The sequence below is a fragment of the Lissotriton vulgaris genome, chromosome 8 (assembly GCF_964263255.1).
Source record: "Lissotriton vulgaris chromosome 8, aLisVul1.2, whole genome shotgun sequence".
Taxonomy (NCBI): domain Eukaryota; kingdom Metazoa; phylum Chordata; class Amphibia; order Caudata; family Salamandridae; genus Lissotriton; species Lissotriton vulgaris.
The window spans coordinates 696871496-696898828 of NC_141696.1; the positions used below are offsets into that span (position 1 = coordinate 696871496).

The following is a 27333-nucleotide window of genomic DNA, read 5'->3' on the forward strand; positions in this document are numbered from 1 at the left end:
CATGGTTGTCAGACCATAGCGTAATCTGTCTATTTGCGATTCTATCCTTCCACACTGAGAAAGCTACCACGATCGGAAAGAGCTCGAGTAGTGTGATGTTCTTGGTCAGCTACCTCTCGTGCCAGGAAGCGGGCATCTGTGCTGTGCACCAGGAGTCCAGACGATGGCCCAAAAGCCTTCTCCCCCCGCCACATCCATGAACAGGTCCAACTACTTGCCTGACACAAAGGGCTTCCACCACATCAGTGTTCCATTGAACCCCAAGAGGAAGGTGGCCCATTGCTGCAAATCCTTTTTCACTGCGTGTGTCAGTTTTACCTTGTGGAGTTTCTTGCTAAGCCACTTTACTAGCCATGCCAGGCCCTGGGCGAATGTTCTCACTGCAGGGATCACCCAACTAGCGAAGTGTAGTTTTACCAGCAACTTTTGGATCTCGCCGAAGGGTGCTTTCATCTTGGCTCGAAGACCCTCAGTTGTGTTTTTCATCTCCATTCCCTTCACAAGTTGCAGTCTGCAAACTCCATCCTCTAAGTCTCACTCTATACCCAGGACTGTTAAGCTGGTGGTAAAGCCCTCCATTTTGTTGTGTGCCAGAGGCACACCTAGTTTATCTGAAAATGCGAAGAACTGACCCAGTAGGGTACTGCTTTGCGTGGTGCTTGGGTCCCCAATGAAGAGGAAATTATCCAGGTAGTGCAAACGTTTTGGCTTTGCAAATCCTTGTTTTTTTATGGAACAAGTCACATCTTAGTCACTGTCATGTCTTAACTACATACTGGCATTTTTCTTTTTTTTTACAGGCAGAGGTTGGGGTGATAGTCTTATGTGCAGAAAAAGTAATCCAAATACGTCCAATCTTTGTAAGGTGGACTTGAGAGAGGGTTTGAAGGTGTAAAAACCTGCACTCCATCACATTCTGCCTTAAATCATGTCTATGTCCCAGTCCACTGCAACCAGATCACCACGGTTGGCCCTAAATGCTGTTTGGTGCTATTTTAATTTAAACGTTAAAAATTCATATCTATGGTTCCCCTTCTTGGGTTTGTGTTGCCTTGGTGTAATTTTATTCATTAACTTATTCTTATACATGCCAACATTTTAGGAGAAGAAAGTGGGATATTTAAAAAAAAACTAATCTGTAGACTATATTGCTCCTATTGACTTCTATTGAAGGAGAGGTGATTTCAGGTGGGAGACAGCCAAATAAAGCCATTTTTGGCTTTAAAAATGTGAAGTCTCCTTCCTGATTCGGGTTTATTGGCATGTATGTATTTTTATTGTGTTGAGTTTTTTACTTTTTAACTGTTCCAGTACTCCTAAATGCTTTACACATTTTCAAAAGTTAAGCATTTCTTTTCTGTAGTGTAGCTACCAGGTGTTGAGCTCAGGTTCAAAATACTAAAACCTTTGCTGGACTACACAAGAATAGTGACATTATTCCATGCACTTAACTACCATCCACCCCAACTAATAAGCCACTTTCACATGATTCAAATGTAATCGAGAGATGAAGGTGGGGAAAAGTTAGTGCTTAATTTGAGCCGGTGGTTTCTGGTGCTCGGCACCGGCACCTAATTACTTCCTGCGCTCAGCACTGGCGCTTAATTGTCAACACCACACTTATGACAGTCTGCCACATGGTGGCGCTGCTCATCTAATTTAGAGTTGAGCAGAACAACGGTTGTTTATGAATACAATATACATTAGAAATTACTAATACCTGCCACCCCAAGCAATTTCTTCAGCTTTGGGCAGCTGGAATAATCTGAACTGTTGCACTTGCAGGCAGGAGAGATGGTTAATAGTTGTTTAGGCATTGATAACAGGGGTGATTGGTGGTGCAAGCTGCAGTGGCCTTCTGCTCAGGGCCCTGGCACTTATTAATTTGCAAATTAAGCACTGGGAAAAGTGAACATACTTCCTGTTTATTTCCTTGTTTGCACTCCTCTCCTTCAGTAGTTCAAATAAGGTCTCGCTCATCAGGGTCTTCAAATCCTCCTTTGAGAGAGCTCTCTTAGCTGAAATACTATTTCTTATAACTAATGTCCCATAGGGGAAACAGCTCAGGAGCAGAGTCCTGCTGCAATAACAACTAAGTAAAAATGTATCCACCAGTCAGTGCAAGATTATCATCCAAGATAAACCACCAGCTGCCATAAACCCAAGCGCAAACATGTCCAAGCGTACTGGAGTGATGTGGAGCACCTGATTCAGCTGATTGAACTGAAGGCTGAGAAATGTGTCAGAACTCCCTTTCTTGTACACCCTATACTCTGAAAAGCAGTACTGCAGGACATGCCAATCTGCACCCTCCTCATTTGCAGCAGGACAACAGCAGCAGGTGAGGTGAGCAGCTGCAGAGACCCGTCTCACCTTATGTAGGTAGGTATATGCACATTACATGTCACCACCCCTGATACACACAAGCAGGACACAAGGCAAACCCTTAGTGAGAAGCAGATCCATTAAGAAGTGTGCCTCTAGCTGACCACGCCCAACCTTATTTCACCACACAGCAGACAAAATTGTTTCTTACACATGCAATGGGTGGGGCCTCCTATGAAAACAAAGGGGGTGGAATAGAATGTGGCACAAGTAATTACCAGTGGCTGACATTAATTCAAGCAATCTACCTATCACTTTTTGGTTTTCTTGAGTGTTACGGCAATGCCAGAGGTGGGCCCCCTGCAGACTGTGCCACTGGACTGAATCTGTACCCTAAAGTAGAGATCCAAGTCAGCCGAAGCCTGAATGGGGTTGCTTGTTATTCCCATTCAGAGGAGACCTGTCTTGGCAGTTCGGGTTGGACTCTTCCTATTGGAGCAGTACCAAGGCTGATTTGCACATGTCTGATTGCTCGGTGAGATGGCATTGTGGGCAAAAACCGACGAACTGGAATGCACCCCTGAGTAATCGCCAGCAGGGCCAGCTTTAGGGCAGTGCAAGTGGTGCGGCCGCACTGGGCACTGACCTGGTGCTGGAGGGGGGCACTGAAGTCAGAAGGAGCACTGTATTTAGCAATAACTTGAGATTTAAAAGCACCTGCTGCAGACTTCCTTGTGCATCCAGCTTTCAGACAGCAATAGAAATGTCAAGATAACTCCTGTGATTAATGTTCCTGCTAGAGAGGGAGATCAGACTTTTGTCTGGTGGCAGTTTTGACTCACCACAAAGTAGCACACATGGATAATTGGCCTGCTGCAAATAACAGATCTGTATTTTATATGGATAGCTGAGTGGATTAGTAAAGCCAGACTTTACCAGCTCCTTAAATCAAATGTATTTGAGAGAGGGTCAGTGGAGATATGAGGGACACTTTTGCTGGGTGGTAGTGAGGAAATGTGAGGAGGTTCTAAAAAAGATTGTCGCACCGGGGGCATCCACCAGCGCTAAAGCCAGTCCTGATCACCAGTGTGGCGGATATATCTACAAGCAATCCATCATCTCTTTTTTGTTTTCTTCAATGCGACGCCCACCGATGGAGGAACAGCAGGGAACCTGTTAAGACTGTCACACGGTGGGAGTTGGTGTGGATGGGTTTCTAGTACCTGGAGCAGAAGAAGGCTCCCTCAACGAGGACTGACTATGGCTTTTATGTGGGCAGTGGGATGTCTGCTTGAGGTGCCCACACATCACCTTAGTAAGGACTGGGGTTAGTACATTGATTAGGTGGTAAAGCCTTTGACTACTGGTAAGGTTACTACTCAACATGGTCTAGGTGTTTAGCATTGACTGTGGATGATCTGAGGACTAACGCGTGGATTCTTACCGCCCGTTAGTATCCACCAGCTTGTTACTGGTGAACAACATTTACGGTATTACTGTAGCATTAAATCAATATCTAGTCCCTGCAAATTTATCGAAACAGGAAAATATCTGGTAATCTACTGCACAGTTTTCTTGCAAATCCCCTTAATCACTGTATGCTCGGTAACCGCTGTCACCACAAGACACAATGGTGTGAGTGCAATGTGCTGTGGACGTGCGCTTTTTAAAAACCTCCTAGCACAGCAGCTCCGGTTGGGTGCTGTGTGCCCGGCCGGATTGTCCACAGCAGCTTCTAAAGCTGAAGACGGTGCGGCCGAAATCGTGTATTCCGCGCGGCGGCGGGAGCAGAGGGCACGCGGGATAAAGCGGCGCGCGAGGCTTGAATAGCAGGGTCCCATGGGAAAGCGAGCCCTGCGATTGTGAGCTGACATGCTCTCTCCTTAGAGATGGCATATGGGGGGTCCGGTCCCAGCGCTGACTCATGTCACCAGGGGAGGGGGCTCTTTTCATCCCCGCACACATCCCCCTCGTGATGTCACCCCGCTATTCTCTAGTGTGGGAGAAAAGATTAGCATTCGCTGGGAGCATTTGGAAGAGACGGCAGCGCGAGCACAAGGCGGGGGGAACGTGGTTAGGCAACAGCTCCCCTGACACAAACGGCCACAGAGGGGCCATTTTCTAACCCAGACCCCGCGTGACGTATGGCCCCGCGCTTCCTGGCAGGAACCTCGGCGCACCAGTGAAGGGAAGGAGATTGAAGCTGACAAGACTTGTGCATCTTGGAAAGGGCTGCGACATGCTGTAGCGAAGAACAGAGGCTCCCTCCCTCAAGGCGGCTGAGAAACAAGACCGGAAGGGGGCGAGAGTAGAGAAAGGAAAAAAAACAAGAAAGAGAAGAAAGTGTTTGTTGGGGGAGAGCATTTTTGGTGGATGGGATGAAGCCAGCCATGGAAACTGCAGCCGAGGAAGTCACTGAACAGGGCCAGGAGAAAAAAGGTATCCGACATATTGTAGCTGTTAGCAACCGTTGTTTGCGCCGTGCATGGCTGCCTCGTGCAGCTTTCCAATATTTTAAGTAAAGGTGAACAAATGGGTGGGACAAAAAAACAGATAAGGATGTGGGCACATTTTACATTGGATGACTGACTATAGGGGATTATTTTACTTAACTGTTAATGTGTGAAGATCGCACGAGTCTAGAATGATCACAGAAGCTCTGCATGCGTTTCTGGTTTTATTGTCTCGACCCCTTGGGGAGCAGCCTTTTGCTCGCTCGCATTAGCGTACGATGAAAATGACAGGTCGGAGGGTTTCAGTTATGCTTGTCTCGGGTGATTGATTGCTCGACAGTTTCTCACAGGGGTGATTTCAGCTCTGGTGGGATTGCCAGGTTTGGGTATGTTCGCAGGAAGACACCCCGTCAACCGAGCAGGTGGCACCGTCTGTCCAACGAGAACGTTAAGCTTCTTAAAAAAACATATTGAACCTGTTCACCGTGGCCCCATAGCAGCCTGCGTGACAGCCCGAAGCCTCGGAGGAAATATTGCATCTTTCCTGCGAAGCCCTGGCGCTGGGCAGCGACAGCATCTTAATCTGGAGGTTTTGCAAGACTGCCCGCAGATGGCCGTGATTATCTTTCTGCAACATAAACTTAACTCCCACATAAAATAGGGCAGCTGAGGAGATGTAACCTTTAATGAAATGGCTTAGCGCTGGTTATTCCGTAAAGTGTTTACAAAGTTGTTTGATCTGTAGGCTACAAATAACGCGGCTTCCCACGGTTTATATTCCAGTAAAACTGGAATAGCGCAACCTATGTGTTTAGTGCCACGAAGCCACAGTAATGCTAGAATGTGCGCTATATGCAGACGCAGATAACACAACATGCATCAACTTACATTTATAAAGTTGGCTAGTGGGCTGGGGTTAAAATATAACATATCTGCACTATATCATCGCCCAAATATCTAATGAAATAGCGTGTCGGAGCCAGTCACTCTTCTTTCATGGAATCTTACTGTTTAAAAGCCACGGTACAGATGCAGGAAAAATAGACTAGTTTGGAGAAGGGGGAAGGGTATAGTGGCGTAGCAAGGGTATCATGACCCTAATGCAAGCTAGAAAAAAAGGCCCCTTGATCCCTGAGGGGAGCAAAGGATAGACATAATGTGGCGACAGGTGGCCCCTTACACTCCTGCCCTCACTCTACGTGCTATACAAGCGATGGCAACGCCCATGGTGGGGCATAATAACATCTTATCTTGTTCGGATCAAGTATGTTGCATTGTTTTAAAATGAGCCGATACAGGTAATGATGTATTTGGATATCATTGTTGCACAAATACAATTACTTCAAAGCCTTTTATACTTAGGGTTGGTATTAAACTTGCTTTTTTGCCTTTGATTCGCACTAACAATGCCTTAGCAATAAATTATTGATTTTCTACTATATAATGTATACTATACTATACAATACAATTTTGGGGTTCTGGTATTTAGAAGCCACCTGGCCTGTGACAAGGGTGCTCACAGGTTTATTTTATATTGGATTTCTTGTTGTATGCCGCTCAAAATGCTCTGCAGCGAGAGAGGCAGTGCACATAGCCAATGGGTCTTTGGTTAGAGTACCCGAGGTGAGATGGGGAAACAGTGGGATTAAAACTAACCCCTTATGCTGCACATGGCGGCAGGCATAGATTAGTGACACGCCCAAGCATCAGCCATCCAGGGGCCCTTGGGACCTAAGAAACCAAAAACCTGTGGGGTTTCATACGGAATATCAGGCAGTCATCCTCTAGCCTCAGGTAGGAGGGGTTCCAGGAAATACAGCATTTTCTGAAGATAAGACCCCTCACCCCCAAAACGTTTATTTTTTTACTTGTGTGCACAGATAGTCTGTTAAGAACGCAGCGGACCGGAAACATCTGATCAGCTAATATTTCCAGAACTTATGGAAATATGTCATGGAAGTTAAATTCTCATCAAATAGATGTCTTGTATCCACTGTTTTTTTGTGCAATAACGGTAACCAAACACGCAATGCACACATTTAGGGGAGTTAGTGTTTATAGACATATGTAGAATACATATTGGTGTTACTTGCAACTGTATATTTGTTAATCAAAGCACCCCCCCCCCACTAGCATCTACTTGATATATGTGCAATGTCGGTGGTAAATATAGTAAGTGCTTTCAAACAATGCCAAGCCTAGCGACCATTTTACTTGTGCATAATTATCTGAGTAACCTTGGAAACTGTGCTTGTTGCACTAGGAATCAAACAGAAAGACCTAGAAAAATAAAATGCAGTTGTACAATAAGCTTTCCCAAAAATATTCCTGTTCACTCATGTACCCTTTGTGTACCTTACTTAACCTCTATTTAGAACAAAGTAACAGATTCGATGCACACTGTTTACTGGTATCAGGTAAATAGTGATGTATTTTTCTCCTAGGAATTTGGCTTAGCCTCTTGGTACTGTCGTGAGCGGTGGGCAGAGTAGCTTCAACATACCTTTTATTCCTTACGGCTGGAGCTTATGTTTAATGCTCTTCAGATCAAAAGGTTGATCTGGATTGCTTTCGAGGTGTACATTAAATATTAAAAAATTGCCTTCAGCAGACCGGACGAGGGCCAGCTGTTCATTTTGAAGTATCCCCAGAAGGGGGACTGTGTCTCCTACCCTAGATATTAAATCGGTTTCCCCTAGTAATTAGGTCAATTCACATCAGTAGCTCTAACTAAACTCTGATTCCAGCGTCTTGCAGATCTACACTTGGCGTTAGGGCAGGTTGCTGGCATTCATGATGGAGGATTTGTGTATCGCTACAAGCACTAGCCTGTAATTCGGAGGCATTACATTCAATCACAATCCAAGGATTGGCGAGGCGGATTAACTGGGATAGAATAAATTTACAAAATCAAATGCCATTTTTCATCATTAGTGAGGGGAACATGCAAGTTGTGCTGGACGAATTAAAGACAAAGCTGTTTTCATGTTTGGGCATGAATGTTATGATTTTGATTTTTCCTGAGAAAATTATCCCGGGACTAAATATGAATAGAAAGGAATAGCACATTTAAAAGAACAATGGCATATTTCTGCAAAGTGACAGGAAATTAACGGTAATGTGGGGCGGATGCACAGTACAATTCAGTCATTACAAGCTACAGATACAATTAAATTTAAGACTTGAATTGTCTACCCAAATAATTTCAGAACAGGTTGGTTGTTGTTTGGATATATCACTCACTTTAACGGTTGTTAAGAAGATGACTGAAAAAATGTATCAATCCCAGCATCCACCAATAGGAATCTAAAGGGTGATACTTTTACATTAGCAATTTTAGTGGGAAAAAACATGAATGAAGTTGATTTTAAAAAACTACTTTTTTTCTTGCTCAACAGAAAAAATTCTGTGCAAAAGTATATGGCAGTAGATTGTAGAGAAAGGAGAAAATGTACCTGAAGATATTGCAAATATCGGTGACATGGTTTGCACTTGTGGTATTCCTCATACAGGCAGGCAGAGCAGGCAAATTCAGTCAAACCACAAACACATAATGGATGCTTTTCTACAAAAGGTTTGTGGTTGTAGGTGGAGATTAGTGAAAGAGATTTTGTGATCGGAAAAAATCTTAGCAGCCTGTTGGGCCTATGAGCGGTTATCTGTCACATGAACTGATTGCAAGACCTTCCCCCGCAGTAATTATTGCCTAAGGAAATTGAGAACAGTGGTCTTGTGACTGCACCCTGCCATTTTGTTTTCCTGCATCGTTAATAGGTAGGCGGAACACAACTAGAGGGCATCGCTTTTTTTGCTTAATAGTTGTCTCCACACAGCCATTATTTTTTGTAACAAGATAGAAGCCAGAGACTCCTGTTTGTTAGGACAACAGACATACTTATTCTCATCTTACTTTGCTAAATACCTATATGTTTGGTCAAACACAAACCGCATAGTAACACCCATTTCTCTCTTCAGTACCATTTAAAAGAGCTGGTCGCAGGAATAACCTATTTATTTCTTTTATTTTTCGATTTCTGGTGCATTTGTGTGTATGGTATATAGACTTTCTATGTATGTTCACAGAAATGTGTTTATAATATTCTGGACCTACTCAGTTCAGTTCATTATGTCTTTATTTCGAAATAAAATTCATAAAAGACAACATACAATACATAACATTTGTTAAAAAAACTGCAAACATTTCCCATAATAAAAAAATTGTGAGCATACGGCATGTACTTCATATCATGACAATTGATTTGAATAGGTGTTCAACTTCTTAGTACGGATCAGCCACGCCCATCCCAGGAATTTAGCCACACAAATCACAAAGAGCTCGGATCTAATATTACGAAACTTCTGCAGGGCTTCAAGATATCCCCCACAATCCAAACTTCTGCATAAAGGTTTCAGCCATTTGAGTCGTGGAGCTCGATAAGCTGGGAAGGCAAAAAACAAATGGCCAATACTTTCTACATGATCCGGACACCAGAGACATTTGTTGCTTACATTCTTTGCCCACTTTGTAGTAAAAGAATTGATGGGGAGTGTACCTACGCGAAACTGATGGTACAGTTTACGATCCAGGGTTTTGCATATCAGGTCCCAATAAGGCTCAAGGAAAGGTGTCAATTTGTGTGTTAAAAAAAGCCCCGTTAAGTTCGTGTCCGAAGAATGGGTAACCACAATAGATTTTATCGAAGCCCAGAATAGATCTTTAAATTCTTCTTTTGGGGGAAGCTGGAACGCCCAGGGTTTATCCACAGCTCAGGAAGGCCCATTGCATACAGAACATGTTTGACTTCCCTGAGCCAGGGGATTCTATGGGCACCCCACAATGATTTAACCTCATCCAACTCACGAGCGAAAAGGCTGAGCTCTGGAGTCGTCCAAAGACGTCGCCAAAGTGCCACTAATCGAAACTGCCATCTCATCTAGGGATCTGCAACCTAGGTCTAATAGCAATGGTTTGATGGGTGTGGATTGGGGAAGCCCTACCAAGTTCCGTAGGAACCTATTCTGGGCTGTGGTCAAAACTGACAAATCCTTATAGCCCCATATGTCTGCTCCGTAAAGTGTAGCTGCATTGACCTTGGCTTCATATATTTTTAATGCTGGGGTAATACATTTAGTCAAGGATTTCTTCTGTTCATGCAGTAGACAACCCTTGAGGCGGACAAATTTAAGATTTAGTGCCTCCAACTGGGGTTTCCAGCTAAGTTGGTAATCAAGAGTCACACCCAAATACGTCATAACCTTGACCTGTTCGATTAAAACACCGTTCAAACTAACTGAGCTTTTGATTGGGGTTTTGTTGCTGAAGACCATAAATTTAGTTTTGTCTACATTGATCTGCAAGTCATTTATCTTACAGAACTCTGCAAACCTGTTCAGGGCTGACTGCAACCCGCTCCGGGTTTTAGAAAGGAGCAGGATGTCGTCGGCGAAGATTAGCATCGGATATTTTGACCCACCCAGAGATGGTGCATCAGTCTGCGAATTAGTAAAATATTCGACTACCTGGTTTATGAAGAGGAGAAACAGGGTGGGAGCCAACACGCAGCCTTGGCGCACCCCTCGTTGGACCTGGAAGCTGTTGGTCACCTGGCCCTGTTTACCCCACCTCACTCGGGCAAAATTATCCTCATGCAATCTCATGACTAGTTCCAAGAGTTCGACAGGAAGGCCCATGCGTCTTAAAGCTTTCCATAGTTTCACCCTTGGAACTAAATCAAAAGCCGATTTAAGGTCTATGAATGCGGCATAGATAACCCCTCCACCCAAGAAGACCACCTTCCAATAGAGCATGGTGAGTCTGAACACCTGGTCTATAGTGCGTGTGCCCAATCTAAACCCTGCCTGCATGGGGGAAAGTATATTATTCTGTTCTATCCATCCCTGGATTCTTGCAAGAACCATTCTTGATACTATTTTTTGGAGTGAATCGATCAAGCTTATGGGGCAATAGTTATTTGGCAATGATCGATCCCCTTTTTTATATATTGGCAGTATCTCTGCCCCTTTCCAGGATTGTGGAATCCTTGCCCCAGCTGCAATGGCATTTGCCAAAAGGGTGATATAAGGGACCCACAGATCAAAATTTAATTTAAAAAGATCCGCTGGAATAGCATCTAGACCCGGGGCTTTTCCTGACTGGACGGAGCCGAGGGCATGGACCGTATCTGAGGTGGAAAAAATAAGCGGGGACCCGGGGTTAGTGGACTGTGCCCCCAGTGCAGGCTTGATTGCCAGTTCGGGGTCGGCGTTCATATCTTTGAATTGGGCAGAAAATAATTCCACCCAATCCAGAGCAGAGACATAATTAACCGGTATTTGGGAATCCGGATCCCTGCCCCACCTAATAATCTCCCAAAATTTCACTTGGTTAGATGACGTGCACGCCATAAGTAGATCTGACCAGTAGGAATCATCCCAATCCCTCTTGGCTGTCCAAAGGACCTGCTTATAGAACTGCCTGGCATTCTTAATGTCGTGAGAGTTCCTCGATTTGACAGCTGCTATTAATTTACTGTGGGCTTCCCTACAGCTCTTGTTATACCATCTTTTGTGGGCCTTGACTACCTTATTTTTTGATGGCTTGGTGAGCAGCCTTTTGAGTTCCGTAAAACACTTCTCATGAAGGTCGATAATTAAGGAGTCGGCCCCACTAGGGGGGGGGATAAGTCTATCATCTTACCCCTTGTTTCTAAGACCAAGACCTCTATTTCATTAGTGAGCTCTGGGTCAGCTATGACCCTAGGCCATTTGACCCGTCTTCTGTTGTTACACAGTATTGTGTCGGACGTTAGGCAAGTTGTTACCATAGGACCGACACCCAGTCCGGGAACCCTAAGACCTAAAGAGAGGGTATTGTGGTCACTCTCTGGCCTAGGCTCTACCTCCATATCTATTACGAGTGACCAAAATTCTACTTTAACCAGTATGTAGTCAATACGACTCACACTGGTCCCATTGTCAAAGGTTGGTTTCCCGTATTTGTCAGACGGAGTACGGCCATTCACTGCCAGAAGCCCCCACGCCAGGCAAAATCCCAACAAGTGGAGGGCCGCCTCAGTTCCCTGACACCCTTACTTATAGATAGCGGGGGATATTCCAAGCAGTATCCTCGTCAATTCCCACATCTTCAGCCAGACTAAGGATGGGTTCATAAGAGCAGTTCAGATCGCCTGCTACTAAGATAAAACGGTCACCACTGTACTTCTTCAGAAGGCTATCTAGATCATTCAGAACCGGTTGCTTGCGACCACCCTGGCAGCCTCGGGCGTAGATGTTAATTAGGAGAATGTCCTTATTGTTACCCTTTCTAAGGCTAATGCATAGGAGGTCAGCGTTCTCTACCAAAACTTCCGTAGCTTGGAATCCCAGGGTGTTTCTAATCCACACCACAAGTCCTCCAGAGGCCCTACCCTTAGGGCCCTGTATGGCGGGTTTGTAATAATTCAAGTAACCTGCTCTAAATAGAGGTCCAATTGCCCAGGTTTCCTGAAGAACGACGATATCATATGTGTCGATAAAATCGACCCAATCATCGTTATCCAGGCGACCCCTTAGCCCTGCTATGTTCCAGGAAGCCACCCAGATTGTTCCTACTAAACTACTAGATGGAATAGTCTCCGATAAGCCCAAGTCATCCGCCCTGATCTCTGTGGATCTGATAACATGCCCAGGGACTGGACTAGGGCCTTCGGAGAGAGCAGGGCTGTCTACGCAAGCTACTAAGGGGGTAGGGGGGGGAATCACCAGAGGGGGATTAGGTTCGATGGAGTGCACTGAAGCGTCAATCCCCCCAAGTCAATCAACCTCATCCAAACAACCGAACATGTTGGAAGTAGGAACCCTTCCCCACCAGGTGTTTTGGCCATGCCGACCATGCCTTCGTCCATTTAGTCTGGTGTTTTGGACAGTTGACCAGTTCCCTTCTATATCAACATTCTGCCGGGGGGGGGTAGAAAAATGTAAGGGGTCTGACAACAATAGTGGAATTATCTCCTCGTGTACCCCATGAACAAAGATGCTGGGCTGTGTGAGGATCCGCAAAGGAGACTACTATGCAGTCACCAGCAATAGACTTACGTGTGGGGCCTACCCAGGGTACCCTACGTACCGTTAGTATCCTGCTTCTTAGATGGTTAGGAAGCTGTCTATTTACATTAAGCCAGTAAATGACCTTGTTTTTTAGCGACCAATGGTTCTCTTGAGTTTGAGAATCCAGGGCAGGCACGCCAGCTAACACGATGACATATGGCCGGGCTTCAGGTGGGAGATCAATAAAACCCCCACGAAAATTCGGGCGGCTAGGTTGCTGGGAAAGTGTACACGTAGTCGCTGGTTGATTAGGCTGTTGAGGGACAGCTTTGGACCTCAGGTTGGATTGTACTGTGCCATGTGGGGGGAGGGGGGTTGGGGCTGTAGTTCTTGGGATAGTAGCTGTGGGGTTACAAACTTTTGTACCGGGTTTAGGTATGGGTTTCGGTTTAGGGGGGGGGCAAAGCCGGGGGTTCTAGCACAGGGGCCTGTGAGGTGCAATCATCACCCCTGGTAAACTTATCTTCCATTTGTTTTAGGCTAAGACTGGCTAGGGTAACTATAGTCTTGTCCATTTCTAATAAGCTGTTTTCAATACGAGAAAGCCTAAGTTCCAAGGGAGTTAGGAGCTGTTTTAAGGTAGCCCATACGATTTTAAGAAATTCTTCGTCACCCCCCCGATCCTTCCCAGACTCACTCAACCTACCCTCAGTAGACCTCTCGGCGGTGTTGGCAAGAGAGACCCTCGTTGTTAGATCTAACACAGCACTGGATAAACCAGAGCCATTTTCCTCTCCCAGTGTACAAGTATTAACTTCAGGGACCTCTTTATCTACCCCGTTTGTGACCAGAGGTCGGCGATTATTAACAAATTGAGACCTCGCAATTTTGGCCTTTTTACGTGCATATGCTGATTTGGCAAGGCATTTCCTTTTATGAGTGCCATCTTTTGTTTTTACGCTTGCTGCCTGCTTTGGCGGCTCAAATTTACTGGTAAAGCCCATGCCTGACCCAGGGACGTATGGCGCAGACACCATAGTGGACTTTGGAGGTGTCGATAATGGAATAAGAGGAGGCTCAGATGGAGGTGTGGATGGGGCATGATGGATATCCGCCTGTGTTAACAATGAACAAGGGCCAGACAGGCGCTCCGGGGTTAAAACAGAGGCAATTTTCCCTAAGGATGATTTTTTAGAGGACGCTAGGTTCAGGGAAAGTCTGCGAGCTGCTTCTAATTCCAAGGACACTCTATGTTGCATTTTGCTGATTTCCACATCAATGGCCATATTGGTCTTGGTAAGGAAATCATCAAGAGTCCCATTGGGCTTGTTCGCCCCCTTAGCAGTTTTGCTACGACTACCCCGTGTGCACATATTGGTTGTGATGACAAAACAGAATTGCGGGAATAAAATATGGCAGCAACCAGACAGGGGTGGTGGCCCAGTCCAGGCCTCTCAGTCCTCGAACGGCCTCAAACGGCCCGCTCTTAGCCCGGTCTACGCCCCGAGCTGCGTCCCGCGCTGCGGGTGGATGGGTCTTAGATGTAGTGAGCGTTATGGGCGGTGGGCGGGCCAACAGGGAGAGCGGACCGGAAGCTGTCACTCGGTCACGCAGGGACTCCTGGGTCATGGAGTCCCTGCAACGCTCGCAGCCCTCAGCCCGGTTCCTGCGCTCTTCGACTTCCCTGCAAGGTCCAGTGTCCATCCCCACTCACAGGCCGGCGATGCGGCACCCGCGGAGCGGGTGCGGCGAGGTCCGTGGGCAGGTCAAGGAATAAGCACAGAGAGATGCGATATGCCTCCAGGTAATGGCTCCCGCCAAGTGCGTTCAAAGTCGTCCCACAGTAACAACAGTGGCAGGGGTTTTAAAAAGGCCGCCTAGTGGGCGGTGGGCGGGCCAACAGGGAGAGCGGACCGGAAGCTGTCACTCGGTCACGCAGAGACTCCTGGGTTATGGAGTCCCTGCAACGCTCGCAGCCCCGCTGCAGCCCTCAGCTCGGTTCCTGCGCTCTTCGACTTCCCTGCAAGGTCCAGTGTCCAGCCCCACTCACAGGCCGGCGATGCGGCACCCGCGGAGCGGGTGCGGCGAGGTCCGTGGGCAGGTCAAGGAATAAGCACAGAGAGATGCGATATGCCTCCAGGTAATGGCTCCTGCCAAGTGCGTTCAAAGTCGTCCCCTACTCAGTTTATCTCCTTATCCCAGTCACTAGCAAACAAACACAGTTCTGTAACTCCATTTTGAGTATCTTTTATTGTAAGGTGAATATTTATGTTACAATGTACAAATCTCTCGTAAGACTAATCCTAACAAACTCGCAGTGAGGGAGGGCCATCAACGTGGTAACAAGGACTACAGCAGTGTTCATCACCTCTACCCGCCACTCCCAAAAGCTAATATACTGATTGTAGAAAGTTAAACATGTTGCAATCACAACAGTAGTGGGTTGCTCCAGCTAATCACATGTCACACCAATCCCCAGAAAAAAACTCTTACTTAAAGTCTAGTCCGCAATCCAATTAAAAACCGATTTCTTTATTCATAAATTTCTCCAATTACACTCAGTTATCTTGGAATTAAAATCCAAGTCTACAACTGTACTCTCACATCAACGCACCCTTGCAAGTTGGTGGCCTCCAATATGCAGGGTGGAGACAATTGGCACAAATTTTGGGTAGCAGGGCAAAGCTTATGGATGATTCACTCAATACTTTTAATCCTGCCGGCAAAACTACTGCATCAGTTACCAATGCTGTTATAATGAGGGCTCATGTTTATCGCAGAGTAGGTTTATTGAGTAAATTAGAAGAACCATACATGGGCCAAATGTCACATAGCTCAGCTCAGCTCTCTCTGTAAACAGCCATTCAGAAGTCATCTGGTGAAATAACGTTCCATGACATCATCAAAAGACAAACCTGGTTGGTCATCACACTAAGTTGACACTTTCCTGCTCCCTCAAGAGAAAGGTTTTCACTGTTTTTCTAAAGAACAGCAGATTAGTCATCAATCTAATTTTTTTAATCAGTAAGCTGCATTGTCTGAGGCCAAGACCAAGAACTTCTTATCACATCTCCGCTGAAAAGTTTCACACTACTAGGATTAAATATTGAATGGAGGAAGAGAGACAAAAATCATTTGCCATGGTAACAGGTGAGCAAAGCCATAAACCGTTCAAGTATACTTGAACGTAAAACAAAACAGTTCGAACAGCTCACACTTTGTGATAGAAAGATATAGCAAGCCTGCGGCTGGTTATCGTATTTGTTAATGCATGTGACCCCACCCCTATAAGGATGGCTGGTAACTTCTTTTGGTGGCTGTAGAAGATTTTACAAAGAACTTGCTCTAAAGTTTCTTGAATTCAACCTTTCCGTCAAAAAAGTGAGTGCAACACTGTCATATCCTTTTCTGATATCGGGTATAGACATGTCGTTTTAAACCACATCGGGTCCATGGATTAGTATCTGGCTCCACATAAATTCAGTAATTTTTTATTTTGTGTATTGGGATTTCAGACTTTGAGCTCTCAAGCTAAGGACTGGATCCAAATGCCATTAGGAGATGAACTTCAAACCTTGTAATTGAAAGGTCTGTAGCACCATGGGAGGCTTCAATGTAGGAAAGGGTTCCTTAAGCCTAGAACCAGATATGGATATCTGTAATGGATCTCCTGTTTGAAGCTAACCTTGAGCTCAACCTCATTTGTAGTGTTTCTATGAAAGTGCTAGCTTGTTTACTGCTTGCAATCAGCAGCTGGGTCTCCATTACTGAGGCATGACCTGAGTAAAGATGGTGCTGTCCAACCAGCATCAGTTGACGCTGCATGTGTTTATATATATATATGTATTTAGTAAAAGGGTTTTAGCCCATGTTAGTTGCAGAACCCTTATGATATTATCCCCAGTAACTCATTAGTCTGCAGATATGAGGAGATTTGGACATTTACCTCCACCTCTTGTGTCTTTACCTTGGGAGGGAGACTGGAGATCAGTCTATAGATTGGCTAAATATCCGGGGCATTGTTTGTTTTGAGGAGCGATGTGGTTATTGCATGTTTGAGTTTAAGAGACTTAATCATTGAAGATACTGATAAGGCCTGTGATGGTGGGAGACAGCATATTAAGGTTAATATTTGTCATTTCAGTATTAAAGTTGTTTTTAGGATGGAACTTCTTTATGAAGGCTAAAAGTACATCATCCCTATTCTCTGGTCTTGCTGGTATGAACTCCAATAATACTGCTTTTTGCACTGGTTTTATAGGAACAGTGACTGCAACAAGTGAGGCTTTAGATGAAATGTTTGCCCTTATTGAGTTAGTTTTATTTTTGATAGGCATTACGCTGTTGCTTAGAAACGCCTACTTTGGTTGGAGGAATTTGTGTAGTCTGTAGGTATTCACTATTTGTAAAGTCAAAATAGTTCTGATGAATATCCTGATGGAAGCAGGTTTGTAGACCCAAAATGTATGTTATACGGCATGCTTGGGATGTGTTATAAATAAGGGGGGGTCCCTTGTTGGCTGAAGAATGTACCATGTCCAAGTAGGGACCCTTGCTTCTAGTCAGGATAAGGAAGTTACACACTTTAGATAACCCCAGCGTACCCTTTTGGTAGCTTGGCACGAGCAGGCAGGCTTATCCCACATACAATGTGTAAAGTATTTGCTCCCATACTCACAGTTACACAGTGAAAATGCTACAATTAGACACCACACTAGTTTATAAATAAAGTATCATTATCTAAACCACACAAGTCCAAAACAACAAAAATCCAATGTACACAATTCTACATAGGACTTTAAAAAGGTTTCAAGCAATTCTGTCCATTGAAAACTATGGATGCGTAACTTTACACAAAGTACCTTCAGATGCATCAAAATTCTCAAGGCCAAACAGCCGCAGGGAAGGGAAGCGTCGAAAAACACAGTGATACGTCAGTTCCTGAGTCCTTGGTGAGGCGATGCGACAGTTCTGCTGCAAGCAGTAGAGGTGATGCGTCGAATCCGGACTGTAGGGAGAAGTGATGCATTAATTCCGAGATGGTTCTGGTCTGTGGGTATTGCGTCAGAAAACCTGCCGCACAAGTGCGATGCATTGAAATCTGGACAAGCTGGAGGTCGAGGTGGCAGCGCACACACGCGCTTCGTCGATTTCTTCAGCAGCAGTCCCACGATGCGTCGGTTCATTCAGCCACACAGTAGGGCCTGCATTGAAGTCGGTGATCTAGGACTCTGCATGTGTTGGATTTTTCAGGTGCTGGCAGGCACTGCTTTGAATCTTCAGCTTCACGCCCAAGGAGCATGGAAATTTCTCCAGCTCGGTGGTCATGCATCTGAAAAACAGGCACAGGAAGGACGATGCATCAATTTTCTTGGTTTCTTAAAGATTTTTCAGCTCTCAGCAACAGGAACAACCTCCAGAGGCCCAGAATGGGAACAGGTACCTCCTGGCAGGTCAGAACTCCCAGCAGTGGAGTTCAAGGAAGCTGGTGGTGAAGTCTTTGTGTCCCTGAGACTTCAGAACAGGAGGCAATCACACACAAGACCTTGGAGATTCTTCACAAGCAGTTTCACAGTAAAGTTCCGGTCTTTGTCCTCTCTGTGGCAGAAGCTGCAACTGCAGGTCAACCCAGCAAAGCAACACACAGCAAAGGGGCAGTACTCGTCCTTTCAGCTCTTTAGGTCTTCTCCTTTGGCAGAGGTTCCTCTTGATTCCAGAAGTAATCTAAAGTTCTGGGGGTTTAGGTCTACTACTTATAACCCACTTTCCTTTTGAAGTCCTTGTTTCAAAAGTCTCTGAACTTGGTAGGACCTGTTCTGCCCTCACTGGTCCAGCTTCACAACAGGAGGTGGAGACAGTATTGTGCGGAGCAGACACATCCTATTCATGTGCTAGTGAAAACTATGAGTCATCTAGGAAAGGCAGGGCACACCTTATTTATTTATTTTTGGCATTTATTAAGCGCAAGCAATTGCCCGCAGGCGTCTCGGCGCTGTACTGTTTTACCCTCCTATATGATCTTTGCAGTTTTTCAGAGGTTGAATAGCCAGGTTTTCAATTTCTTCCTGAAGGACAATAGATTTGGGCTTGATCTTATGGTTTGTGGGAGCGTATTCCATAATCTTGGGGCAGCAGCTAAAAAACGTCTGTCTCCCCAATTGACCAATCTAGTCCGTGGCACTACCAGGTCATTCTGTCCTGCAGATCGTAACATTCGGGTGGGAGTGTACGGGACAAGATGGTCGCACAGGAATTGAGGCGCTTGATGGTGTAGTGCCTTGTAGACGATACATAACGTCTTAAATTTGATTCGGTTCCTAACAGGTAGCCAGTGGAGACTCCTCAAGAATTCGGATATTGGTTTGAATTTGGGAATGTTGAGGAGAAGTCTGGCTGCTGCATTTTGGATTGTTTGCAGTTTCTTAATTGTCATAACTTGGGCATTTGCAAACAAGCCATTGCAGTAATCCAACGCTGATAGGACCATTGCACTAACCAATGTCTTTCCCACATTGGTAGGAAGAAAAGGAAGAATCTTCCTTACCAATCGTAGCTTGTAGAAGGCATTGGAGGCCGTCTGATTGGCGTGAGCCATGAAATTTAGGTTATCATCGAAGATGACACCCAAGTTTCTCACTTTCGTAACTGGTTCAGGTACAGCTCCGAAAGATGATGGCCACCAAGTGGGGGACCAACTAGGGCTGAGGTGGCCAAAGGTGACCACCTCGGTTTTGTCGGAATTTAATTTCAAGCAGTTTGCTGACATCCATTTTCCAATGGCCAGCATACCTGTCTTGAAATTTTCTGCCACTGTTTCCCCATCATTTCTGACAGCCAATATCAGCTGAGTATCATCCGCATATGAGGTAAGGTTCATCCCGTGCGCTTTGATGGTGTTAGCGAGGTCCGACACATAGATATTAAATAGTGTCGGACTAAGGGATGAACCTTGAGGTACCCCACATGGCAGCGATAGTTCAGCAGATTCATATTGGCCCAGTATGACTGCCTGGGATCTCTCTGCTAGAAAAGACGCTATTAAGTCTTTTGCTGGGCCTTGCACGCCCATCTTTTCGACACGGTTGACTAAGATCTTGTGGTCAACCGTGTCGAAGGCAGCTGATAAATCTAAGAGCACCAATAATGCAGTTCCACCTTGGTCTCTGATTAATCGGATGTCATCCGCTTCCCCTCTTGTGACTGCCTAAAGTGAATGCACATCCCCAGCTCATGTCACGCTAAAACCACAGTGAATGCACAAACAGGCAGAGGCAAATAGGATGGTTTAACAAGCAAATGCCCACTTTCTAAAAGTGATATTTTCAAACACACAATTTAAAAACCACCTTTACTAAAAAATGTATTATTACATTCTGAGCTCAGAGAGCCTAAACTCCAAATCTCTAGCTGTTCCCAATTGAACGTTACACATGTAAACTGATACAGTGCAGCTCCAATGATAGCTTATGGGACAGCCAGCATTTTGACAGTGAAAAACTATCAGGGCATGTAAAACATACCAATATATGTCCTACTTTCCATATACACCGCAACCTGCCCATGGGGGGGTACCTAAGGCCTACCTGAGGGGTGCATTACATTTAAGAAAAGGGAAGGTTAGGACCTGGCAAGTGAGAGCACTTAACAGGTCGACATGCTAGTCTAAGACTGCACATGCAGACACTGCAGTGGCAGGACTGCAACACATTTAAAATGGTACTGGTGTGGTTGGCACAATCGGTGCTGCAGGCCCACTAGTAGCATTTACTTTACAGGCCCCGGCACCCTTGTGCACTTTACTAGGGACTTACCAGTAAATCAGATATGCCTATCATGGATAACCAATCATAATCACAATTTGCACATGGACCTCTTGCACTTTGACACTGATAAGCAGTGGCAAAGTGCCCAAAGCACCTAACCCAGCAAAAACGAAATCCAATACACAGTACAAAATGCAAGAAGTAGAGGCAAAAAGTCAGCGGAAACCATGGCCAGGATGCCAAGTCTAACAGTCTGACATCAAGAATTGGCCGAGCATGATGGCAGAGGTCTCATTTGTTCCAGTCGCCGTGGTTAAGCGGGTAAGTTCTGTTCTGTTTTTTAACATTTATTTTATTGATTTTCAAAGAAACAGGCAAACAATAACTGACTATTTCATCACAGTATCACATATGAGGGGCACATCGAGCAAATACCAGTGTGTATGTCCATGCTGGTAATTAACTAGAGTGCGAACCATGAATGGGGGTTCAGCTGTTGACGTGGCTGTAGCACATACCATGGAAGAGATAGCAATGCTCGTGGAAACGATGTAGCCACTCGTAAAGCACTGGGGTGCTGAAGCAGTCATTATGAGCAGATCCAAAATATAACACTGCAATCAAACAACGAAAGGAAAAAACAATACAGAGCAGTGTCTCTCGATCTTGAGTTTGTTTGGAGAATAAACCAATGCATTTACTGTCATTGTATTCTCAGCTTAGTGCTCTCCTCAGAGACAAGCTATTGAGCCTACAGACTTTCATCTACTGGGAAGTCTGGCAAAGCATTGATCATATAACATTTCTAAAGCCACTCTGGCTATCTGTTAAATATGTGCTCACCTTGTGAGCATCCAGTGCTTTGGGGCTTTATAAAATGTGTTTGAGATTAAAACAAAATCTATCCACATTATAAAACTCTTTTGATTCCATTATGAAAGCTAAAAAAGAATGAGTCCACAAATGCATATGATAGAATCTCTTACCCTCGGAAGACACTTAGCTCCTCTTAGCTTGTGGTAACCAGTGTTGAAAGGTGCATATGCTGATGAAACACAAGATTATCTGTTTAGAGAAGATTGAGTTAGAGTGTCATTCTATCCAGAGCATTAGTTTGGCATTTTTTTTATTTGTATTTCTTATTTCAAGGCAGTGTGATACTGCTCCATCATCCGTTATGTTTGAAATAGTACTTGCTACCAGCCTCATGACATCATAGCTTTGCCAATACCTAGCATTTTTTATTGCATATAATCCTGGCAACTACCATAGGCAATTCTTAAAGCCATGCTAGGACCGGTGTCTTTCTATGAAGTGGTTACCTATCAATGCTCACAGTATTGATTCTAAATCAAGGGTGGCAGCACGTTGTGATCAAGTTGCATTCAGGGTGTAGTTCCTCCCTCTGCACTCGCAGTTCTTTTCTGATCCTTTGGATCATTGATGTAAATTTGATGGGAAGGAGCAATTGACTTGTCCAGTAATGTTAACCTTCTCCATGAAAAATTCTCAATAAGCATTTACAACACATTAGCACCCCACCAGTTGTATAATTTGACTGGTTCATATGATCCTCTCTTTAGTTTAAAAATATCTTCTATTAGTGGCTAGTAGCAGTCTGGTTAGAAGGGTCGACGTATTACTTTATTTTATCCTTTCAAAAGTTAGGCATAATTCATATTGTATAGATCCATAGAGTGGAGTGGAGGTAAAGAAAACTGCATTATGGGCAAGGAACCAGTCCATATACTAGTGAATTTCCTCTTTGTATATCATACATCGCTTTCCTATGACACAATACATTCATATAGCCATTTTCATTACAACTATAAAGGCAAGCAGAATCCAGCCGGTGGCTGTTTGATACACAGGTGCCTAAATCTTTGCTCAAGTTAAACATTAGATGTTTTAGTGGCATAGATATAGTGTAATTACTATGATTTGAAATATTACAAAATGGCTACTTCCCCCTGCGGAAGAGAGCTCCTTTTTAAAAACAAATATAAATCTGTTAAATGCTCAGAGGATAAATAATGTTTCTGCAACACTACATATCTAGTATTGTTGAGAAATCATTGGTTATTCCTTCTGCGCTATCCCTTTAACCAATATTACTTTTAGTGTCTTTTGAATTTAATTCTGAGTGGATATCCAAAACGTTCCCTTGTAGATAATCATGGGAATGCTACTGTCTGAAAGGCGGCCTCCAAAATGAGACAAGTAATATCTCTGTTTTTGAGGCTAAGACACACAGGCTTATTCAAAAGACCCCGCTTGATTGTTGCCACCGTTTACAGGTGGAAGTGGCATGTGATGTTTTCTTCCATGAAATGCCTATCCAGCCCCATTCGCTCCACAGGGACACTAGCAAACCAGCATTGCAAAGAATGTGAGGCAATTAGATGTAAGCTTCCCTTTTAAAAATTCCTTAAAACCCAAGGGGTGTTTGGTCGTTGGCCAGCTGGCTCTAACCACCATGTCTTTGGCGGATATTGGAATTATCACCTCACTTTAAAGACCTCAAAACGTTTATTCTCCTGATTGCCTCAAAGTAGCTCAGTTCCAAGCTCTCATCCTCCCTCCGCCCCAAAATATTCCAAACGAACTACCATGCCAAAACTTGTCCATAGCTCGCCCTTTTGTGATTAATTTTGTCAATTAGTCCTTTTTCAGTTGAATGCTGTGCAGTGGAACAGAACGGAGGTTAATGATGCCCAGGGGCCCTGTGACATTCTGCCAGCTTCTAAGATCAAGGCTCTTATAGGGTTGGATCGAATTACTCAACGAATCTCTTGACTAAATTTGTTCTACATGGTGAGCTTGCCCTTCAAATTGTGAATGCCCAAAATCGCAGCCCTGAGTACCATTTGCATCGCTGGTAAACTAAACGTTCTTCATGCCTGGTCAGCAGGCCCAGTTACAGAGATACTTATGCCACCCCACTTGTGCCATTGAAATTACAAGACCAAGCCTCAACAAGTTTGACATTATCGTAGGGATTTTATAAAAGTGATTACTTCCAAATGTAAGCGCTTGGTGAGAAAACTTAAGGGCAAGGAAAGTTAGTTCTACCTGCTTTGAATAAGTGGCAAGTTATTTTATGAAAAAGGCTAAACAGTTCCTTCCAGGAGGCGTTAAGTATGAGAGCTCAAAACCTCACACCAGTTGAAATCCAATCTTGGCAGACAAGGCCACCAAAGGGGGTCCAGAGCTGCACTATGACATCGGGTGTCCAAAGTCCTTGCTTGCTAATCCTTTATTCACAATACAGACAGTGGCTACCTTCAACATTTGCGGAAGTGGAAATTCACCCAACATAAATCACTGCCACATTGAAAGTATCCATTCATGCAAGCCCACTCCACTAAATGCGTGCTACCAGAGCACATGACATGCTTGTGACAGATGAGCCAAACATGTCATTTACTAAAACTTTCTAATAAGTTTCTTTGTTCCTTCTTAAGAAGATATTGTTTTCGTTTAGTAAATCAGTTCGTAAAAAAAAAAATAGATCTCGCTCTCAACCATCTTGGTCTGTGTTCAATAAGTTGGCGGGCAATGTTATACAGCTATAGTAGGCAAATGCAAGTTTGTTAAATAAAACATGATTTAAAGTGGCAAGGCGCTACGTTTTGTGGTTGTCTGAAAGGCCTACCGAAGTTAATCTTTGATTCTAACTGGCCACACAATGCACAACTAGACCCACACAACTAGACCCATCAGCCAAAGCAGGCAGCCCAACGTTGCAGAGCAAATTTCTTGCACAAGTCAGCGGTGCAGGAATTAGATGCAACAACTTCTGCCTAGCCAAAATTAATAGAATCAAGCAGTTTATGGTGCTTTTTTAAAGTACTATACTTTGGCCTTTGCATTTAAATACCCCACCTGAAAACATTTTGTTGAGGGGACAGTACGTTTCAAATGCATACTTGCAATTAAAAATACTCTACATTGGTGTTTTCCAGCTCACATGTGGCTCCTTGCATTATTTCATAGCTGTCAGGTGACCTCGTCAGTGGCATCACCAATGACATCGATGACGTGCTGAATAAAAAGATATACAGCATCAGCAAAGCAAACTTCAACTATAGTTTGCTGATGAAGACATTTTCAATTCTGCTTCAGCCTAAGTAATTTAGCATTTTCATCTCTGCTGTAGTTCCTTGTACGAGTCGTAAAAATGAAAAAGAATTTGCGCTTTTGCTTTAAAAAAAATGCTGTCCCATTATCCTGTGACATTAATTTACAAAAGAAAAGTGTCGCTCTCCGCGAGTTTGGTTGAGTACACTACCAATCTGGAGAGGCCAGGTGATGGCTCTGCCCTTGGAATGTAGTAAGCCATCGCAGCTGAGAGATGTGCGAGTGGCTATTGACTCAAGAACCACAATCATTCAGAAAATGGGGCTTCATTGAGGTCTTTGACTGTGTTTGTGGTACACCCTGTATCCCCTCGTTGAGGCATTTGTCAGCGTTGACTGACTTAACAGGTTACAAAAGCCAACAACTCCTTTTTAGCTCCAGGAGCGGCTCTTCGGGAGCGGAGCAGCGTCACCCCACCTGCTGCAAGCGCAGCAGGCAAACACAAATAAATAAAATGGCCTGTTAAAGCCATTTCATTTATTTGCCACTGCACCGGCTCATGCTGTGTATAGTGCAAGAGTGGGGGCGGGGCTATTGCTGCAAATACAGGATGAGTACAGTGGTCTACAGTGCGCATGTCGGATTTGTCAGCCGTTTTGCAACGGCCAGCCCACTATGATCCATCCCCACCAAATGGGGATTCCTGCCATAGGCCCCCAGACTGAAATTGAGCACTGGGTGAGATTGCTTCCACCCATCTAGGAGCTGCTTTTATGATGAAAACATGAGAGCTGCTCCAGCATTGGTTGGAGTTCCGTTCCACAAGAAGAAAATAAGTCCTTCATTTTCCTGTTCGTGGACAGGAAAGAGAAGTGCCGCACTGGTCGTGCTCCCGAATTTATGGTGTCTTCCACCTTTGCACCTCACCATTATTTATTTAAGTTAGCCACCACTGATTAGCTCCTTTTACAATTCCCTCATCGGCTGCCAATGTGTTGTACATAAACGGCACTCCCAATGTTGTAGCCTGCTTGGTCGATCCAGAACTGCTATAAAGACTGGTAATGGACAAAAAGCAGTGGCTTTCAAACTCTCCCATCTGTGACAGCTGTAGACTGATTCTGTGTTTGAACAAGAGTGCAGTTTCCCATTCCAGACCTGGTTTACTGCAAGGCCCCTGGTATCCCTATGTTAAATACAGACAGAGTAGCCATCCACAGATGAGAACCTCTTGCGTTTACCACAAACTCTATATACATAACATAAGGAAAAATCAGATCCGCAATCCAAGGCCCAGTCTCTTTCGATCAGTCTTCAGACTAGCTTTTATGGCGCTAGTTCAAGGGTATCTTTCGTGGATAGTGGTGTTAGTACTCTTTCAGTGAGCTCTTATAGGCTGGTGCTGCACAAGCCTCCTGAACACATCAATTTGTGTCCATTTGGGGAAAAAAAACAGCGTTTTATGATTCTCGAGCAGAAGTTGGGAGAGACAGTTCACATTAACCCTTCTAACAATGGCTGCTGCCAATTTAGGCGAGTAGAGCAGTAGGTGGATCAGTGGTTGTTTTCATAAAATAAAAACGGTTAAGTAGCAAATAAAATGAAAATGTACTTTTAACATGTTTGCTGTTGCGTCCTCCTAGCTCCGGACTTCTTCCATCGTGACTCAAGGACCCCAGCTAACCCTCTTAACCAAATCTGGCGATGCCCTTGTGCTGTTAACCAGTGTCAGAGCAGCGATAGGATTGGTGGGAGCAGCCCATATCAGTGCTCACAAGAGCACTGAAGGCTTTTTCTTTTCTCTAACTCAGCTGTCTTACGATAGCTAGGTCAGAGTTTTAAAGTGCGCATGTGTGGCAGGCCAAACAGACCTGCGCACTTTAAACAAGTGCAAAGGCAGCCCACACTCCTCCCTTCTGCTGCTGTCATTCAGTAGGCCTCGTCCTGTCCTGACACACAGTTTAGGACGGGGTGAGGAAAAATAAAATGGTAATTAAATTAATTACCATTTTATTTTTTATCTCGGGGGGCATTTTAGGGGGGCGACATTCCTGCACTATAACGGAGAAGTTGCCCCTGCCTTGTAATTGGGTGAAAAGAAGACAATTTTATTGTGGGATCAAAACAAGATGAATGCTACCCATTCTCTTTACAAGTTCAAAAGTTTAATATACATGTATACATAATTATAGTGCACCTTTCCTCCCAAATGACCAGGTATACACCTACACAAGACATTTTACTTTTTTTATTTTAAGTGGCATTTTCATATAATATTCTCTGTAGCACTTATTTGCGTTGCTGTGAAGCTGCAAGGTATCGATTGGCATGTAGCATAAAACCAGCCTAATACTGCTCCTTATCGAGTCCCGGAGGGGAACAAGTGGCAAGTATGACAGACGCCTGAATTAAATTCACATGCGCAAGGCCGTTCCGCCTGTCCAGTTGGCTAATTATTGGTGTGAAGCTTATTAGACACGAGGAGAATCGTCTGAACATTTCTAATTGCCCATTCACATTCAGGAATTGCAAGTTTTAACTTGCACAGTTTTCCTCAGAGATTAAAAAAGCGACGTTCTCCAGGTAAAAATAGAAATTTGCAATCAAATGCACCACCTTACAAAATGAATCGTATTTCAGTGCCATAGTTGATTACATCATAGTTA

At 44.4% G+C, this 27333-nt stretch overlaps 1 protein-coding gene across 6 annotated transcripts in view; it reads left to right on the forward strand.

Moving 5' to 3' along the window:
* Positions 1 to 27333, forward strand: part of GPM6B (glycoprotein M6B) — a 463078-nt gene that overhangs the window by 349226 nt on the left and 86519 nt on the right. Inside the window, exon 1 of one of the 6 annotated variants that reach the window (XM_086934559.1) lies at positions 4502 to 4764. The exons of 2 other annotated variants lie outside the window; for them this stretch is intronic. In XM_086934559.1, coding sequence (XP_086790685.1) covers positions 4704 to 4764 — 61 coding nt within the window. In that variant the 5' untranslated portion in view covers positions 4502 to 4703. Of the gene's footprint in view, positions 1 to 4501; positions 4765 to 27333 lie in introns of those variants that run through there. 3 more of the 6 variants (XM_086934561.1, XM_086934558.1, XM_086934557.1) reach the window with 3 other exon arrangements.